The sequence below is a fragment of the Talpa occidentalis genome, unplaced genomic scaffold (genome assembly GCF_014898055.3).
Source record: "Talpa occidentalis isolate TD23 unplaced genomic scaffold, MPIMG_talOcc4v2.1 talOcc4.10, whole genome shotgun sequence".
Classification (NCBI taxonomy): domain Eukaryota; kingdom Metazoa; phylum Chordata; class Mammalia; order Eulipotyphla; family Talpidae; genus Talpa; species Talpa occidentalis.
The window spans coordinates 84,037,516-84,056,570 of NW_023600993.1; the positions used below are offsets into that span (position 1 = coordinate 84,037,516).

At 40.6% G+C, this 19,055-nt stretch overlaps 1 protein-coding gene across 3 annotated transcripts in view; it reads left to right on the plus strand.

The window, feature by feature from the left end:
* The window catches only part of MROH8 (maestro heat like repeat family member 8), a 57,619-nt gene that overhangs the window by 32,332 nt on the left and 6,232 nt on the right, over positions 1-19,055 (plus strand). For all 3 annotated transcript variants that reach the window (XM_037495449.2, XM_037495456.2, XM_037495464.2), the window contains 7 exons: positions 1,800-1,960; positions 12,222-12,357; positions 14,635-14,825; positions 15,791-15,928; positions 16,200-16,314; positions 16,643-16,783; positions 18,066-18,230. In XM_037495449.2, the coding sequence (XP_037351346.1) occupies positions 1,800-1,960; positions 12,222-12,357; positions 14,635-14,825; positions 15,791-15,928; positions 16,200-16,314; positions 16,643-16,783; positions 18,066-18,230 (1,047 nt within the window). The remainder of the gene's footprint in view (positions 1-1,799; positions 1,961-12,221; positions 12,358-14,634; positions 14,826-15,790; positions 15,929-16,199; positions 16,315-16,642; positions 16,784-18,065; positions 18,231-19,055) is intronic.

Below are 19,055 nucleotides of genomic sequence, written 5' to 3' on the forward strand. Positions count from 1 at the left end.
GTAGTCCAAGCACAAATGGACCAAAGCCCACTGGTTCCCGTTTCCTTCATCTGAGCATGTCAGACATCTCTGGGAGGAACTCAGATACTGACCCTCTGCCTTTCTTAGTGTCAGACTGGGGGAAAAACCCTGCTTCCTTGCAGCACTTTTATTAGTTTAGCTGTTATAAAAATCAATATATAATCATTGAGAAAATTAGAAAAAGCATATAAACAAAAAAATCCTGTCACTCAAAGACACATTATTACCATCTTTGTGTATACGTTTTTCCAAGTCCTTTTATATATATATATATATATATATATATATATATATAAAATATACATACAGATATATTTTAGAAAGCTTTGATAAAAAATATCTTTAAAAGTAATAAACGTTTTGGGCCTCGCCTGGTGGTGCAGCGGTTGAGCGTTGGGCTGCGAGGCTGCCCGCAGCCTCTGCAGCGCCGGTTCGTTCCCTGGCTGCTGGTGAGGGTCCCACAAAAAAAATGAATAAAAAAATTAAAAAAAATAATAAACGTTTTATTTTATTTTTTTAATTTAAATATTTTATTTTATATAATTCTTACGTCATTTTTCATCTTTGCACAATGTATGCATTTTCATTTTGGTTATATTCCCCATATAATTGCACCCCCCCTTATTTTGACTCTAGTCCTTCCTTTCCCCACCCCTCCCTCCCACCCCCGTAGTGTCTCTGGTTTATAGTTGCTTGTTGATTTTGATTTTTACTTTGTATTGATTAGTCTTTTTCCTGGTCTCTTTTTAGGTTTTCTAAATTCCTGCTATGAGTGAGACCATCTGGTATTTTTCTTTTTCTTTCTGACTTATTTCGCTGAGCATGATCCCTTCTAGCTCCATCCATGTTGCTGCAAACTGCATGTGTTTATCTTTTTTGATTGCTGAGTAATATTCCATTGTGTATATGTACCACATCTTCTTGATCCAGTCATCTATTTTTGGGCATTTGGGTTGTTTCCATAGCTTAGCTTAAACGTTTTTTTTTTTTTTTTTTTTTTTTTTTTTTTTGAAGAGTTTTTTTTTTTTTTTTTTAAAGATTTTATTATTTTTTATTTATTTATTTATACAAGGACTGGGTACAGTCAGAAGCGCGGAGGGTGAGAGAATTCACCAGAGCCAGAGCGGGGAGCAGAGCAGGCAGAAGGACTGAAGTACACTGCTGAGGGGAGCAGCGGGCGGCAGGAGAGGTCTGCGCACCATGTGGGACCCTCCTCCGGTGGCCGGGGAGCAGCCGGGGATCGAACCGGCGCCGCAGAGGTGCGGGCAGCTTCGCAACCCAGCGCTCAACCGCTGCGTCACCGGGGAGGCCCTAAACGTTTTATTTTAAAAGACACCCCAGGACATTTCAAAATTAGCCACAATATCCTCAATAACCATCAATGTCCCACAGGATTAAAGTCTTTGTGATTTCTTTTTTTTTTTTTTTTTTTTTAAATGTGATGAACACAGAGCAGGGGACGCCACATAACATTTTTTTTAAAAGATTTATTTATTTATACAAGCACTTGGTACAGTCAGAAGCATGGGAGGGTGAGAGAATTCACCAGAGCCAGAGCGGGGAGCAGAGCAGGCAGAAGGACAGAAGTACACTGCTGAGGGGAGCAGCGGGCAGCAGGAGAGGTCTGTGCGCTATGTGGGACCCTCCTCCAGTGGCCGGGGAGTAGCTGAGGATCGAACCTGCGCTGCAGAGGCAGTGGGCAGCTTCGCAACCCAGCGCTCAACTGCTGCGCCACCGGGGAGGCCCTAAAATCTTTGTAATTTCTTTTTTCTCCTCAGGTGCCAGAAATTATGGGAGTTATCTGTGCCCAATTATCTATGATCAGCCACCGTAGAGTCCGCCAACAAATCATAAATACTGTGAGTTTGTTTATCTCCAGGCCCAAGTATACAGATATAGTGATCAGCCATCTTCTGTGTCATCCAGTACCATACAGCAGGTAACAAAACCTAGGCTCTCCTCTGAATTGAATTAGGATATATGACACAGCTCTGAATGTTGTGGAACTTACTGGACTTCAAAAATCTAATGATGTTCTTGTAGAGAAGATAAGATATAGACAGATTCTTGCAATATAAATCATAATATAGACCATTAACATAAGGAAATAATCCAACAAATCCAGAGTAAAGAACATTCTACAGGATAGTCAGACTACATTCTTCAAAAAAGTTAATGTCGTGAAGGAAAAATTGGTGCTGGGGGCAGTTCTAGATAAAAAGACACTAAAAACACATTACCAAGTGCAATATGTTTCAGGACCTTAATTGATCCTGAATCAAAAACAAAAACTAAAAAAGAAAATTTTGAGATTTAAATATAGTTTCTATGCCAGATTATTAAATCAATGTAATTTTATTAGGTGTGAAATGATAATATGGTTATACAAAAGAATGTCCTTATTCTTAGGAGATGTAGATATTGAAGTTATTTCTCAATTCACTTGAGAATGATATATATATATCTCAGTATATATGCTTTATATATGGGAGTATAAATATATACATAAATGAGAATAAGCTAGAGAGAGAAACAAACAGACTGCTCTTTTTTTTTTTTTTCTTTTTTTTTTTTATTCTTTTCTTTTTTTTTTTAATATTAAATTTTATTTTTATATTCCCCCATACAATTGCAAACGCCCCATTCTGACCCCAATCCTTCCCCTCCCGCCCCCCACCCCCCAACAAGTGTCTCTGGTTCATAGTTTTTTGTTGATTTTGATTTTCACTTTCTTATATTCATTTTCCTGGTCCCTTATTTAAGTTTTCTAGATTCCTGCTATGAGTGAGACCATCCGGTATTTTTCTTTTTCTTTTTGGCTTATTTCGCTGAGCATGATCCCTTCCAGTGCCATCCATGTTGCTGCAAATTGCATGTGTTTATCTTTTTTGAATGCTGAGTAATATTCCATGGTATATATGTACCACATCTTCTTGATCCAGTCATCTATTTTTGGGCATTTGGGTTGTTTCCAAAGCTTAGCTATTGTAAACAGTGCTGCTATAAACATAGGAGTGCAGGTGCTCTTTGGAATTGATGTTTCTGTGTCCTTTGGGTAAATACCTAGGAGTGGAATTGCTGGATCATATGGAAGCTCTATGTTTAGTAGGTCCAGAAATCTCCACACAGCTCTCCATAGTGGTTGGACCAGTTTGCACTCCCACCAACAGTGCACAAGAGTTCCTTTTTCTCCACATCCTCGCCAACATTTGTTGTTGCTAGTTTTTTTAATATGTGCCATTCTCACTGGTGTGAGATGGTATCTCATGGTAGTTTTGATTTGCATTTCCCTGATTACAAGTGATGTTGAACATTTTTTCATATGTCTGTTGGCCATTTGCATTTCCTCTTCAGAGAAGTTTCTTTTTAGCTCTTCTGCCCATTTTTTGACTGGATTATTTTCTTTGTTGTTGCTGAGTCTCATCAGCTCTTTGCAGATTTTTGTGATCAGTCCTTTATCATTAGTGTTGGGTGCAAAAATGTTCTCCCAGTTGGTGGGGTTTCTCTTTGTTTTTGTTATTGTCTCTTTTGCTGTGCAGAAGCTCTTTAATTTGATGTAGTCCCAGCTGTTTATCTTTCTCTTCACTATCACTGCTTTGGGTGATGTGTCTGTAAAGATGTCTTTGCTGTGCAAATCCCGTAGTGTTTCGCCTATATTTCCTTCTATGTATTTTATGGTTTCAGGTCTTATGTCTAGTTCTTTAATCCATTTTGAGTTGATTTTTGTGTATGGTGTGAGGTAGTGGTCAAGCTTCATTCTTCTGCATGTAGCGACCCAGTTTTCCCAGCACCATTTATTGAACAAACTTTCTTTGCTCCAATGCATAGTCTTTGCTCCTTTGTCAAAGATTAGTTGACCATAAATCTGTGGGTTTATTTCTGGATTTTCTATTCGATTCCATTGGTCTGTATGTCTGTTCTTGTTCCAATACCATGCAGTTTTGATGATTATGGCTTTGTAGTATAGTTTGAAGTCTGGGAGTGTGATGCCTCCATTTCCTTCTTTTTTTTTCAGTAGAGCTTTGGCTATTCGGGGTTTTTGGTGATTCCATATGAATTTCATCAATAATTGTTCTATTTCTTTGAAGAATGCCATTGAGATTTTGATTGGAATAGCATTGAATCTGTATATTGCTTTTGGTAGGATGGCCATTTTAATAATGTTTATTCTTCCAATCCATGAGCAGGGGATGTCTTTCCATTTCTTTGTGTCTTCTTCTATTTCTTTTAACAGTGTTTTATAGTTTTCTTTGTATAGGTCCTTTACCTCTTTTGTTAGATTTATTCCCAAATATTTGATTTTTTTTGTTTCGATAATAAAAGGGGTGGTTTTTTTGATTTCTTCTTCTTCAGATTTATTGTTTGTGTATAGGAAGGCCACTGACTTTTGCGTGTTGATTTTGTATCCTGCCACTTTACTGAATTGATTGATGAGTTGAATTAGTTTTTCTGTGGAGATTTTGGGGTTCTCTATGTATATTATTATATCATCTGCAAATAGTGATAGTTTGACTTCTTCTTTTCCTATTTGGATTCCTTGGATGTCTTTCTCTTGTCTTATTGCTCTGGCTAGGACTTCCAGTATTATATTGAAAAGCAGTGGTGAGAGTGGACATCCTTGTCTTGTTCCAGATCTTAATGGAATTGCTTTCAGCTTTTCACCATTGAGAATGATACTGGCTGTTGGCTTGTCATAGATGGCCTTTATGATGTTGAGGTATGTTCCTTGTATCCCAAGAATTTCAAGGGCTTTTATCATGAATGGGTGTTGCACTTTGTCGAAAGCTTTCTCAGCATCTATTGATATTATCATATGGTTTTTATATTTCTTTTTGTTGATGTGTTGGATAACGTTGATTGATTTTCGGATGTTAAACCATCCTTGTGCCGCTGGAATGAATCCAACTTGGTCGTGGTGAATTATCTTATGGATACATTGTTGGATTCTGATAGCTAAAATTTTATTGAGGATTTTTGCATCAGTGTTCATTAGGGAGATTGGCCTATAGTTTTCCTTTTTTGTGTTGTCCTTATTCGGTTTTGGTATTAGTGTAATATTGGCTTCATAGAACGTGTTTGGTATTGTCCCTTCCTTCTCAATTTTTTGGAAGAGTTTGTGAAGGATAGGCACTAATTCGTCTCTGAATGTTTGGTAGAATTCATTTGTAAATCCATCAGGTCCTGGGCTTTTGTTTTTGGGGAGGTTTTTAATTACCATTTCAATTTCGCTGCTTGTAATTGGTCTGTTTAGGTGTTCTATTTCTTCTTTATCTAGCTTTGGGTGATTGTAGAGTTGTAGGAATTTGTCCATCTCCTCTAGATTGTTGAACTTGTTTCCATATAACTGTTCATAGTAGTTACTGATTATTCTTTTGATTTCTGCTGTGTCCGTTGTGATTTCTCCTCTTTCATTTATGATTCTGTGTATTTGTGCTTTCTCCCTTTTTTCCTTTGTGAGCCTGGCTAGGGGTTTGTCTATTTTATTTATTTTTTCAAAGAACCAGCTCTTGGTTTCATTGATCTTTTGGATTGTTTTTTTAGTTTCAATTTCATTTATTTCTGCTTTGGTTTTTATTATTTCTTTTCTTCTACTGGTTCTGGGTTTTTTTGTTGTTCTTTTTCTAGATCTTTGAGCTTCGAGATTAGGTTGTTTCTTGAGTTCTTTCTTGTTTTTTGATGTGAGCTTCTATTGCTATATATTTTCCTCTTATTACTGCTTTTGCTGCATCCCATACATTTAGGATATTGGTGTCCTCCTTGTCATTCAATTCAAAGAATTTTTTAATTTCTTCTTTGATCTCCTCGTTAGTCCAGTGGTCTTCCAGTAGTGTGGCTTTTAATCTCCATGAGGTAGGATAGTTCCTTGCCTTCTTTTTATGATTTATTTCTAGTTTGATGCCTTCGTGGTCAGAAAAGATGGTTGGTATGATTTCAATCTTGGTGTATCTGTTGATGTTTGTCTTGTGCCCCAGTATGTGATCGATCCTGGAGAATGATCCGTGTGCGCTTGAGAAAAATGTGTACTCCGTTTTTTTTGGGTTTAGTGTTCTATAGATGTCTGTTAAGCCCAAATGCTCTAGGTCCTTATTTAGAGCTTTAGTTTCTTTACTTATTTTTTGTCTTGTTGATCTATCCATTGTTGATAGTGGTGTGTTGAAGTCTCCCACTACATATGTGTTTTCTCTGATGTCTGTTTTCAGAGAGGACAACAGTTGTCTGATATATTTTGGTGCTCTTTTGTTTGGTGAGTATATGTTAATGAGTGTTATTTCTTCTTGAAGTATTGTCCCCTTAATCATAATGTAGTGACCATTGGGGTCTCTTTTTATTTTTTGAGTTTGAAGTCTGTTTTATCTGATATAAGTATAGCTGTTCTGCTTTCTTTTTGGCCCATTTGCTTGTAGGATTGTTTTCCATCCTTTGACTTTGAGCCTATTTTTATCTTTTGTAGCTAAATGTGTTTCCTGGAGACAGCAAAAGGTTGGGTTTTGTTTCTTAATCCAGGCTGCAACTCTGTGTCTTTTTATTGAAGAGTTTAGTCCATTTACATTTAGAGTTAATATTGATATGTTAGCATCTGTATTTGCCATTATGTTTGTCTTTCCTTTGATTTTATTTATTTATTCTTTTAATAACTTTTTTTTTTTTTTTTGGTCTTCTTTCGTTGTTATTCGTCCCTCTGAGGTTCTGGCTTTAGGATTCCTTGTAGTTTTTTTTGGAGTGGGGGTTTAGTCGCAATGAAATTCCGGAGTTTCTCTTTGTCTGGGAAGGTCCATATTCTTTCTTCATGGAGGAAAGAGAGCTTTGCGGGATAGAGTATTCTTGGTTGGCATCTGTTTTCTTGGAGTCTGTTGACTATGTCCCTCCACTCTCTCCTTGCCCGTAGTGTTTCTTCAGAGAAGTCTGATGTCAGCCTGATTGGTTTTCCTTTGAATGTTATCTGTTTCTTCCCTCTTGTCAGCTTCATTATTTTTTCCTTGTCCTGGATTCTTGGGAGCTTTACTATTATGTGTCTTGCTGTGTTTTTCCTTTCGTCGTGGAAGTTTGGTGTTCTTCTTGCTTCTTGTATATCAATTTTCAGCTCCTTCTTCTCATTTGGGAAGTTCTCTTCAATTATATCCATGAATATTTTCTCTGTTCCTACATCTCTCTCCTCTCCTTCTGGAATTCCTATAACTCTTATATTTCCTTTCCTCATGGAGTCAGATAGTTCCCGAAGTCTTTCTTCATTCTTTTTCCTTCGTACTTCTCTTTCCTTTTCTGTTTTGGTTCTTTTTATTTCTGTGTCTTCAAGATTACTTATTCGTTCTTCCATTTCATCTATTCTGCTTTCATTGCTTTTCCCAGAGTTCTTTAGTTCCTCCATTAATTCTTTGATCTCCTGCATTTCTCTTACTTCCCTCTTTAGGGACTCAATTTCCTTCTTCTGATCTATCACTTTTTTAATCATGGCAATTTTAAATTCTCTTTCTGGAAGGCTCAGAAGTTCTTCCAATTTGCTGTCGTTGCAATCTGGGGAGTGGTTTTCTTTTTGTGGTGTGCTTCTTTCCTGAGGAGTTTTTAGGTTGCGTGTGGTTCTTCTACTCCCTACTGTCTGTTTTCTAATTTGTCGTATGCTTTGGGACACTGTGTTGCTCGGACTGACTGACATCTTGGGTGAACTTCTCCGCTCCCCTCTGGCTCTTCAGGAGCCATCTCTGTCTTCTGGGGGCTTTCTGCTGGTTTTAGGCAGTTTTTACTGAAGAAATGTCCCTGTTCTCAAATGGCGAAGCGGGATGCAGTCCCTGCGCCTCCGGTTTCAGGCACACTCTTCTGCGCACCCGGTCTGCCCCGGACGTGGGTGCCTGCTCCCTCTGTGGGCTCAGACTGCTGGTCGGAAGGGGCCTGGCGTGGAATAACTTCCCGGCTGGCCACTGGGTCCTCCAGAAACCTTCTGCCCTTTTCAAGCAGTCTTAAGAAATGTCCTGTTTTATAGGGTGTTAGTGACTTTTTTTTTCCTGGTCGCTAGGTGGCGCCAGAGATCTCTCCTATTGTCCTTGGGGGGCTGTTTTTCGCCTCCCCCCACCCCGTGGGACAGAGAACAGAGCGGGAATGGTAGGGTACACCTCAACAGCTTTGGGGTGCTGTGTCTGCCTTGTGCCCCACCGTCGTGGAGAAACCACGCCCCGAATTTTCGTGCCCCGGGTCTCAGTTCAAAGCCCTCAGTTCCAGGACGCGGGCTGTAGCCCAGTTCAGTGGCGCGGGAATGGCGCCTTTTGCACCGCTCCTGTGCCTGGGCGCCTGGATCCTGCTTACTCAGGGAGGGACCTTCACCTCAGTGAGGACCTCCGCGCGTCTCCCCGCAAGCCTAGGTAGTCTCCCCGCAAGCCTAGGTCGCAGGCACGGGGACCTGGGCAGCCGCGATCCAGGTCTGCACTTGCTTTTCAAGCGCGCCGAGCACTCCGCGTTCCCGCGCCAGCTTACCGGCAGCCCGGGCTGTGTGCGCGTCTCCCGGGGTCTTTGTTCTTCTCTAATGGCGCCCGGAGCCGTTCGCTCACCGCCGCGGCGAATCCTGCAGGGTTCGCCTCAGCTCCCGTTCACGGGGTGTGGTGGCTGCAATAGTTCCTTTCCGCTCCCAGTCCCGCTTGCTGCGTCGTTTGTTCTTGTGGGCCGTTTTGGTTTGTTGTTTCCTCCTCTCTGCGGGTCGGAGAGTGCCGCCTCTGTGGGCGGGGGAGGGGAGCAGGGTTCTGCGCTTCCCTCCCTTCTAGTCCTCTTTTATGGCCAGTTTCTTCTTCGGGCAGTTCGCTGGCGTCACCCGTTTATCTTCCGTGGCCCAGTTCTCACTGGGACCTGCCGCTTTTCCTCCCTATTCACTTTTTTTAATGGGAGATCTTCCCTATTAACTTTTTTTAATGGGAGATCTTACTCGCAGCGTCTCCTCGCCGCCATGTTGCTCCGCCCCCCCAGACTGCTCTTTTTTTATGCTAGTGGTTTTCAGAGTTGGAAGCACCTGGAATTCCAGATGCTTTATGGGAAAGGCAAGTGAGACATTAGTGATACTACTTGTCACTGGAAGCTCAAATGTGAGGGACAAGGGCTGGTGTTAGGATAACAAAGGCTTGTTCAGAGACCAGTACCCAGAGGAAATGACTTGACTACTGTCCTAAGAAATCATCTCCCCAATTAAGAAAGGGAATGAAGTTTTACAGGTTTGGGGGACCAGGATTGAGAACAAAGGAGTTCAATTTTATTGGCTGATAAGCAGGATGGGACAAAGAAATATGGGCTTGGCTGAAGTTCATTGGCTAGTCACAGTCACTTAATTCGTGAAGTGAAAAGAGGTTTTTTTTCCTCAGATGACTGGAGTTTTGAATTTCTGTTAAGGCTCCCCTCTTCCATTGGGTTCTCAGTTCCCAGTTGATCTTGGAGCTCAGCTCAAGGTTGTTGATAAGCCTCCAGACTTGCTGTTTCTGTGAAACCAATTCTCCGAAAAAAAGTTTAGATGCATGTTTTATTTTTTCTTTTGTGCTGTTAGGCTCTGAAAGTAATTTAACTTTTTAGACTCATTCTCATTAAGATAGATCCCCAGGCCCACACCCACTTTATCTGCTTTGTATATTGTGATTCTGAGTAATAATTGTATTTGAAGAAAAGATTTCTCAGAGTTAAAAGCATGGAGAACCACTTCAAATGAAGGGTTCTCACAGTGCCTTGGTGTAGTGCTGATGGTATTTATAGGATGAACTTAGTAGACATTCTGCCACAAGCTAAATCTAATTAAGGATTTTTACCCATTCAGAGGAAAAATGAACTAATACAGATTTTTGAATTATTATTTCATATATCTCAAATAGATTTTTAAAAAGCTCAGCTACTTTCTTCAGCTTTTCTATACAAGATTCTTGTTTAAATGTTAGTGCAAATGTTAAATACGTCTACTTATTTTAAGTGTAACTTTAGCATAATTTTATTGTTTGTTTTTATTTGAACTCTTGGAGGACTTTAAGAACTTCTGCTTTAGATCGTACAGCAACTCTTAGAAATGGAAATGACTTAGTCAGGAAACTTCATCCTGATCATATTTTTGAGTATCTACCTTATGAAGCCCATTAGTCGGTTAACGTAAAGATTGGAGTCGTCATTCCTAAGATTCTGTTCAAAGCATCTGATGTGTGCAAGGTGCTGTCAGGCACTGGGGTGATAATGAACTGGACATGGACCTTGCCCTCAAGCAGTACATGTGCTAATAACAGACAGGATGAATAACCGAGGATTCCAAAACAAAATAATAAGAGAGGTAATCAGATGATACATTGGAGAGGAATTTTTAAAAGAATGGCTGCACCAGCCTAGTTTTAGTGTAAATTAGCCAAGTGGAACATGAATAGGGGGAGTGGAAAAGGTGTTTTAGACTGAAGAAATAGCAAAAATACCCAGGGAGGGTATGAAACTGCTTGATGAATGCTCATTCTCAAAGGGATGGTGAGCAAACAAAAAACATGTGACATCTACAGAATCAGGATCACTGGAGGTGAGGCCTGTTCCATATTTTTAAGAAATGAAAATCTTCAGAATTTTTTCACACTTAAATTTGTGAACTATTGATTTATGGACCAATGTGTGTGCTTTCCTAACTCAGATTCATTCCCAGCATATATAAAAATGTATGGAGACCAAAGCATTTTTGGAACTTTTTTCACAAAAATCAGTTTCTCAAACGCTTCTTTTATCCCTTCCAGAATTCAGAGAAAAAAATCAAGGGTAAGTGAATATAGGAATTTCATAATTTGATCCCAGGAATGCATGTTCATATTCTACAGTCTGTTTCCCCACATGAGCCTTTTTAGCATTCCACATTGCCCTTTTGACCATCCCTTCTTTGCTTTATTCATAGATTAGAATTAGCAGAATAGGAAGTGAAATATTGAAATATTAAGTCCTTCAGCATTTAGAGTGATTTGATGCATATAGTTGGAAGATCAACTTTTAAAATCACTGGCTTTGGGCCTCCCCGGTGGCGCAGCAGTTGAGCGCTGGGTTGCGAGGCTGCCCGCGGCCTCTGTGGCGCCGGTTCGATCCCCGGCTGCTCCCCGGCCACTGGAGGAGGGTCCCACGTGGCGCACAGACCTCTTCTGCCGCCCGCTGCTCCCCTCAGCAGTGTACTTCGGTCCTTCTGCCTGCTCTGCTCCCTGCTCTGGCTCTGGTGAATTCTCTCACCTTCCCGTGCTTCTGACTGTACCCAGTGCATGTATAAACAAAACAAAACAAACAAACAAATAAATAAATAAAACATGCCTCTATTAAAAAAAAAAAATGTTAAAAAAAAATAAAATAAAATCACTGGCTTTAAGCATGCAAAATTACCTAGGTAGATTCTGAAAATAAGAGAATGAATTAAAAGCATAAGTAACTCCCCAACCTTTCCCTGTAGTGTTCCTCCATGATGTTTATATAACTCTCAGGCCCTACCTTTGAGTCAATGATAGAGGTTATTATCTACTACTTTAAGGAAAGGTCTCATCTAGGGAGGAATCAAAGCTTTACTTTGGGGCTTGACCTTAACCAAAATTCAAGAGCCATGGACTGGATTTATTAAATATGGTTATAAATGAGTCTGACATTGTGGTAAGCTCTGAGAATTCGTGGGAGAAAAACCAGACATAACCTCTTCCCTCAGAGGGAACAAATAGCCACACATACAGAGACCTGACAGATAAGTTTGAAACAACCTCTATAAAGAAGCAATTTTAAAAGTGTTATGGGACCTCTCATGAGAGACCTGATGAAGCAGCAGCAAAGGCTTCATAGAAGAGATGACACTAGAGTTGAGCCTTGAAGAATTCTGAGTTTTAGGCAAGCCTGATAGTTTAAGGAAATTATATTAGCAAAGGTGTAGGATTTCCAAATACATGTTTGGTGAAATGAATGGTCTGGGGCAATTAGAATACAAGGTATATGATAGAGAAGTTGTGAGGCTAAAAAGATGTTAGGACAGTTTGTGAATGGTCTGGAAGTCCATGCTCAGGCATTGAGCATGGACTATAAAACCTTGAAAGTTTCTGTTACAAAATCAGATAGTAAGTCTTTGGCACCCTGAAGAACTAAGCAGAGAGGAAAACCTCTTTTAGATTGGATTCCAGACAGATTCTAGGAAGGTTGTGGTCATGGGAGGTCTAAGATAAGCCATTCTTCTGAGCCCTCTTACTCTTTGGAATTTCTAGGCATCTGACTGAGTTGTGGAGAACTCTGGAGGTAGAGCTTTCCAGTTCAACCTGGGTTCTGTGGAGACTCCTGAGGAAGCTACAGAAATGCCACAATGTGCCCAACCAGGAGAAGATGGCCTACGTAGCTGTTGCTGTAAGCCGTTGAGCTCTGCCCCTCCCTCTTCAGCCACAATGCTCCCCTCTGGAATAATTGGCCCAACACCCCGACTGGAGAGCCTTTCTTTTCATCTCTTGAAGTTTACTTCGATTATCCATTTATAAATCTACAGTATCTCTACCAAGGGGTTGACATGGAGAAGGTTGGGGAAAGTAAAAGTATCAGTATGGTGTGATGTATTTTAAACATTCCTTCTCTAGTCCTTTAAAAAAATATTTACCACCATTAAGAGTAATATTAACTAATAGGGGGAAAAAAGTCAAATAATACAGAAGAGTATAAAATAAAGAAAAGGTCCTGCCTGAGCAGAAGCCTGCAACATTTTCTGTAAAGAATCAGTAAATATTTTAGGTTTTCGGGTCCATATAGTCTCTATCACATAATCTTTGGATTATTTTTTTAACAATCTTTTAAACATCTAAAGACCATTTATAACTCATGACTGTGCCATCTCTCTAAAAATAAACTTTTTAGAAGTGTTTATACATATATAAACTTTTTTTTTTTTTAAGAATTATTTATTTATTTATTTATTTATACAAGCACTGGGTACAGTCAGAAGCGCGGGAGGGTGAGAGAATTCACCAGAGCCAGAGCAGGGAGCAGAGCGGGCAGAAGAACCAAGGTACACTGCTGAAGGGATCAGCGGGCAGCAGGAGAGGTCTGCGCGCCATGTGGGACCCTCCCCCAGTGGCCGGGGAGCAGACGGGGATCAAACCAGCGCTGCAGAGGCTGTGGGCAGCTTCGCAACCCGGCGCTCAACGGCTGTGCCACCGGGGAGGCCCAACTTTTTTTTTTTAAAGATTTATTTATTTATTTATACAAACACTGGTTACAGTCAGAAGCCCGGGATGGTAAGAGAATTCAGCAGAGCCAGAGCAAGGAGCAGAGCAGGCAGACTGACGAAGTACACTGCTAAGGGGAGCAGCGGGCGTGGCAGGAGAGGTCTGCGCGCCATGTGGGACCCTCGCTGGCGGCCAGGGATTGAACCAGTGCTGCAGAGGCCACAGGCAGCCTCACAGCCCAGCGCTCAACCGCTGCGCCACCGGGGAGGCCACATATAAACTTTTTGTCTATGTATTTAGTATGTGTCCTCCCCAACATTTTTTTCTTTTAAATGCTTTACTTTTTAGAGCAGTTTTAGGTTCACAGCCAAATTGAGCAGAACGTATACAGAATTTCTATATAGTCCTTCTTCCAACATGCATAGTCTTCCCTACTATCAATATATACTTTTTGCTTAATTTTCTCCCCTAAGTTTATGGTTCAGCTTTTTCTAGCCGAAGTTACCATACATTTCTTCTTAGTTTCCAAAATTATTTTGACATCTTAATTATCTCCTATTCTCTCTGTTCTTGTGAATTTATGCTGTTTTTAAAATCCTTACTGATGTCATTTTAGTGTAGTTTTAGTAAACAGAGCAGATAAAGGTATATATATATATAATCATTTTAGTCTATAAAATTGTGTGTATATATCTATATGTACACATATATTAACAGGATTATACTACAAAAACTTTTTGACCTCCTTTTTTTCCTTTAACATTATATGAATTATTTTCCATATCAATATGGGCTCTCTGCTAGTCTTTTCATGGCTGCATAGTAATTTATTTATTTTAATTACTTTTTTGAAAATAGGTAGCATTTATATGGCACAGATCCATTTACCTCATCCATTTATCTCATCATTATTTTGGTGAGGTTGAAACTGTATTTTTTTGGTCAGCCAATTATATTTCTCCTTTTGGGACTTAACTGCTCATGTCCTATAGACTTGTCCTTCTAATATTCAATATGCACACAAACCACGATCCCCTGGGGATCTTACTAAAATGCAAATTCTGATGCAGAAAGTGAGGGGTGGGACTTAAGAGTCTCCATCTCTAACCAGCTCTCAGGTCATGCCAGTACAGCAGGTAGTAAGCCTTTTTCTATTTCTTGATCTGTAAGAGAATTTTATATATTAGAAACATCACATTGATGCAAATTCTTTTCTAGGTTATTTGTCTTCTTTGTATGTTAATAGTTTCCTTTTATAACTACTAGGTTTCACTCTTTGGTAACTTTTAATGACCAACTCTTATTTCTTTTTCCCCTCATTTCCATGTCCTAGCACTGATTCCCTCTGTCATTCTGCCTATGGATTAGTAGAACCAGAAAGCATGTTCTGACACAGGAAGAAGTAAAGCAAAAGTCAGGATTTGGGCTAAGCGATGTTCAGGTTTGCTGTGTACCTTTTCTACCACAGGCAACAGATGCCCTTTATGAGCTATTTATTGGAAACAGGCTCCGAGCAGCTACATTCCGACTCTTTCCTCAGCTTCTCATGACTCTGCTCATCCAGATTCACCACAGCATCAACCTCACCATGTCTGATGTCACCATCCCAAGTGGCCTGTACGGAGAGCAGAAAATGTCTTCAGAGGTCACCCCTTTGTGGTAATACCTGTTGTGATTTCATTACCTTAGCCAACCCTTGCTAAGCTCTGAACACAGTGTTGGACAGAAGAATAGCCAAGATGTGGTTCCCAACTGTTGGGGGAGCTGATGGTCTGCTTACCTCATGAGACAGCAAAATAAAATGCCCAGAAATTATTCCGGGCTCTCATTGGTTATTTTTGGTTTTGCTGGTGCTAAGGCAACCTGCTAAATAATATATGATATCATTCTAGCCCTTTCTTGATAAATCAAGTAGAGATGGCAACAAGCAACACATCCTTAAACCCACCTCCAAAATAGTGCTGATCCATGGTTGAACAATACTTCCTTTCTGCTTTTTTGCATGAAAAGTTGTTTTTATTTCTCCGTTTCTCTGTAGAAATGTCTTGGTGTCACTGTGGATTTCTTTCAGAGGATGTGCTATACAATGTAGAATATTTAAGAACACCTGAGTAAGAGTCAGGAGAACTGAATTCTCATTCATCGATTTAACTAGCTGGTTTTTGTGGGCAAATCTTTCTGTTGTTTTGTGCCTTAGTTTCCTTAGATGTAAATAACATTAGGTGCTCTCCGAGGACCCTTATAGCTTTAAGATTCTTTGATGTTATGTCCAGGATACTGGTTCAGTAAGTAGTTTTAAAAAGCAGTGGAGGTAAATTTTATGGGGTAGCAGTGGATATCAGATCAGCAGCCTATACCATATATTTTCTCATAGATTTCTTTCCAAACTCCCAGAAAAGCAAAATCTGTTTAGATTTCTTTATGCTAAGAATTTTCTCAGAAGGGCCTTTCAAGTTATTGGCACATTAAGAGTCTTAGGGGAAATCTAGAAAGGAGAAAGGAGAGAATCACTAGCTAGTAGCTGTCAGTTCATGACCCTCCTCAGTGAGAACAGGGTGGTTGTGTGCTGGTCAGTGGAGAGACCCTTTCTCTTCACTCACTTGTACTGTTTTTGTGGAATTTAGTTTTGCCATGCAGGCTACAAAGACACTCCTCCTCAGAACATGGTGCTGGCATGAATTCAACATCATGGAAAAGAATAAAGGATGGGTCTTCCTAGAAGGAGAAGATTGCCATCTTCAGGGAGTATCTCTCCTTGCCAAGTAAGGCTTCCTTGCATGCATTATCCCCACCTGCTCTAAATCAGTATTGGTTTGGATATTTTTTTCCCTTTTAGTTGTCATAATAATCTTCTCATCAAAGAGTGTACAAATAAACATAATGCCAGGAAGATTTTTCAGGGATCCTGGCCCTGCCATACCTTCCTGTATACCTGAGGTCAGGCAAAACTTTAAAGGATCCCCAACCCTGGGCACAGTGCCCTCTGGACAAGAGCATCTCTAAGAGCTGTTCTCTCGGTGTTCTGTTTTGCAGTGCACTGCTGGAAAAAAATCATGTCCTTGCACATAAGATTATGTACCTGTTAGTCCCTTTTCTTAACCGAGGGGATGACAAACATAAACTCACATCTGCAGGCTTTTTCGTGGAGGTAAGACCTCTTCTTTGGAAGTTGGATTCAGGAAGCTTATAGAACAGCAGTACTTGCCTTCCTAGGTTCTAACCAACTTGCTGTTAGATGGGGATGCATTTCAGACATGAGATAGAAATAATTTCAGATTCAAGCCTATTGAATTGCTTCTGCCTACATTCGTTATTCTTTGTTCCTCGTGTACCTGCAGTGTAAGCATCACCCTGTAATGTACGTGTTATGGAGTAGAGGTTTCAAAGGAAAATATATATTTTGGTGTTGGTGGGAAGGTGGCTTCTTTCATGAAAAAGGATTTAAATATAACTTGTTTATTTCTTTGTTCTTGCAGCTTCTCCAGAGTCCTTTGGCTAGGAGATTGCCCAGCATATACTCTGTTGCCCGCTTGAAAGACTGGCTACATCATGAAAATACTATTTTTAAAGTTTTTGCCCTGAGAGGACTGTATTATCTTATGAGACACCAGGAGATGGTAGGATGGAACCCCAGACCACTGATTCTTAAGTCAGAGAGCTTTAGATTTATCACTTGAGTTTATTTTATTTAAAAATATATGTATCTAGGGCCTCCCCGGTGGCGCAGCTGTTGAGCGCTGGGTTGCGAAGCTGCCCGCAGCCTCTGCAGCGCCGGTTCGATCCCTGGCTGCTCCCCGGCCACCGGAGGAGGGTCCCACATGGAGCGCAGACCTCTCCTGCCTCCCGCTGCTCCCCTCAGCAGTGTACTTCGGTCCTTCTGCCTGCTCTTCTCCCCGCTCTGGCTCTGGTGAATTCTCTCACCCTCCGCGCTTCTGACTGTACCCAGTGCATGTACAAACAAACAAACAAACAAATAAATGAATGAATAAAATACATGCCTCTTAAAAAAAAAAGAGTTAAAAAATAAAAATAAAAATAAAAATAAAAATATATGTATCTATCTGCAACAAAAATGGCAAGATTAATAAGTTAATTCTGGTTGGATACATGAATATTTGTTCATATAATATGCCTTATTCTATTTACATTTTACATTAATGTTTTAAGCTCTAAAACCATGAGCTTCTTTTTTTTTCCAAAGATTTATTTATTTATACATATAAGAACTGGGGTACAGGCCAGAGGTGCAGGGGGTGAGAGGATTCACCAGAGACAGTGGGGAACAGAACAGGCAGACTGACTGAAATACACTGCTGAGGGGAGCAAAGGGCGAGACAGGAGAGGTCTGCTTGCACCATGTGGGCAGCTCCCTGGCTGGGGATTGAACTCCTGCTGCAATGGCTGCGGATCGCTTCACAGTGCTGTGCTTAATCCCTTGCACCACCAGGGAGGCCTTAAAACCCTGAGCTTCTTTGGAGGGTTTTGATAAGAGCAGAATCCCATAAGTTAATTTCTTCTTAAATTCCTACAAAGGAATCTTTTAACTTTTGTTTGGATACCTTCCATGTTGGGGAACTTACTGTGACCTGAATTGGCCAAATTTCACTTTCTCTTATTGTTAGGAGAGCAATTCCTTACATTAAGCCCGAACCCATCTCCCTGGACTGTCCCTACATCTGGTTTGTGAAGCAGCTCACAACAGTCCTCTCCCACTTTACATATTAGCCCTGCCAATACTGAGAGAGAGCAGTCACGCCCTCTTTACTTCTCTGCTCTTGACTGCCAGCATGACCAAAAATTCAACAAACATCAGGTGCTGAGTAAAAAAAGGTGGGACTCCCTACTCCAGCTCGAGTGCTGTTAGAAGAGGTGATAATGAGATCCCTTTTTGGCATACAGAGGGAAGACATCAGAAGCCTGTTGCCAAGCATCTTAGACCTCCTGCATGAAACCAATGAGAAGATAGTCTTGCTGGCCATCCAGATACTGCTGCAGTTCGTCAGCACAATGGATTTCACCACCCTGACTGACATGATGAGGACTCTCTTCTCCTTATTTGGTGATGTAAGACCCTGAGAGAGGAGACATTTTCCTAGGAGAGAGTAATTAGCATAATAGCAAGTAAAAGTCGTAATAGTAATAAATATACTCTATTTGATATGGTGCCTTTTACATTCAGAGCACTTTAACTTTCTTAAGACCCTTCTAAGAAAGAAAATATCAAAATCAACAAACAACTATGAACCAGAGACACTCTATGGGGGGTAGGGGGCGGGGAAAGGAGGGATTGGGGACAAAATAAGGGTGTTGTAATTGTATGGGGAATATAAAAATAAAAATTAAATTAAAAACAAGACCCTTCTAGGTAACCAGTGATGTTGGTAGGGTTGGTGTTATTGCCATATTTCAGATTAAAAAAAAAAAAAATGAGACATAGAGACTTGCCAAAGATGTAATCCAGCTTTATGAGATAGGGAGTATGTCTAGGAGAAAGCATTGTCTTTCCTCTCAAGGAACAATCAGAACTGGGTCAAGATGGTAAACTGTACATATATTCATTCCTCTCCCAAATCCCAAAGATTTTTTTTTTTTTATTTATACAATAGCAGGGGTACAGGCCAGAGGCGCGGGAGGATGAGAGGCTTCACCAGAGACAGAGTAGGGAGCAGAATAGGCAGACAGACCGAAAGCACTGCTGAGGGGAGCAGCGGACGTGACAGGAGAGGTCTGCAGTGCCATGTGGGAATCTCCCTGGCCAGGCTGGAATTGATCCAGTGCTACAGAGGCTGTGGACAGCTTCACAGCGCTGAGCTCAACCCGCTGCGCCACCAGGGAGGCCCAAATCCCAAAGATTTTTCAAAAATGTATGGAGCACAATGAACTACATCC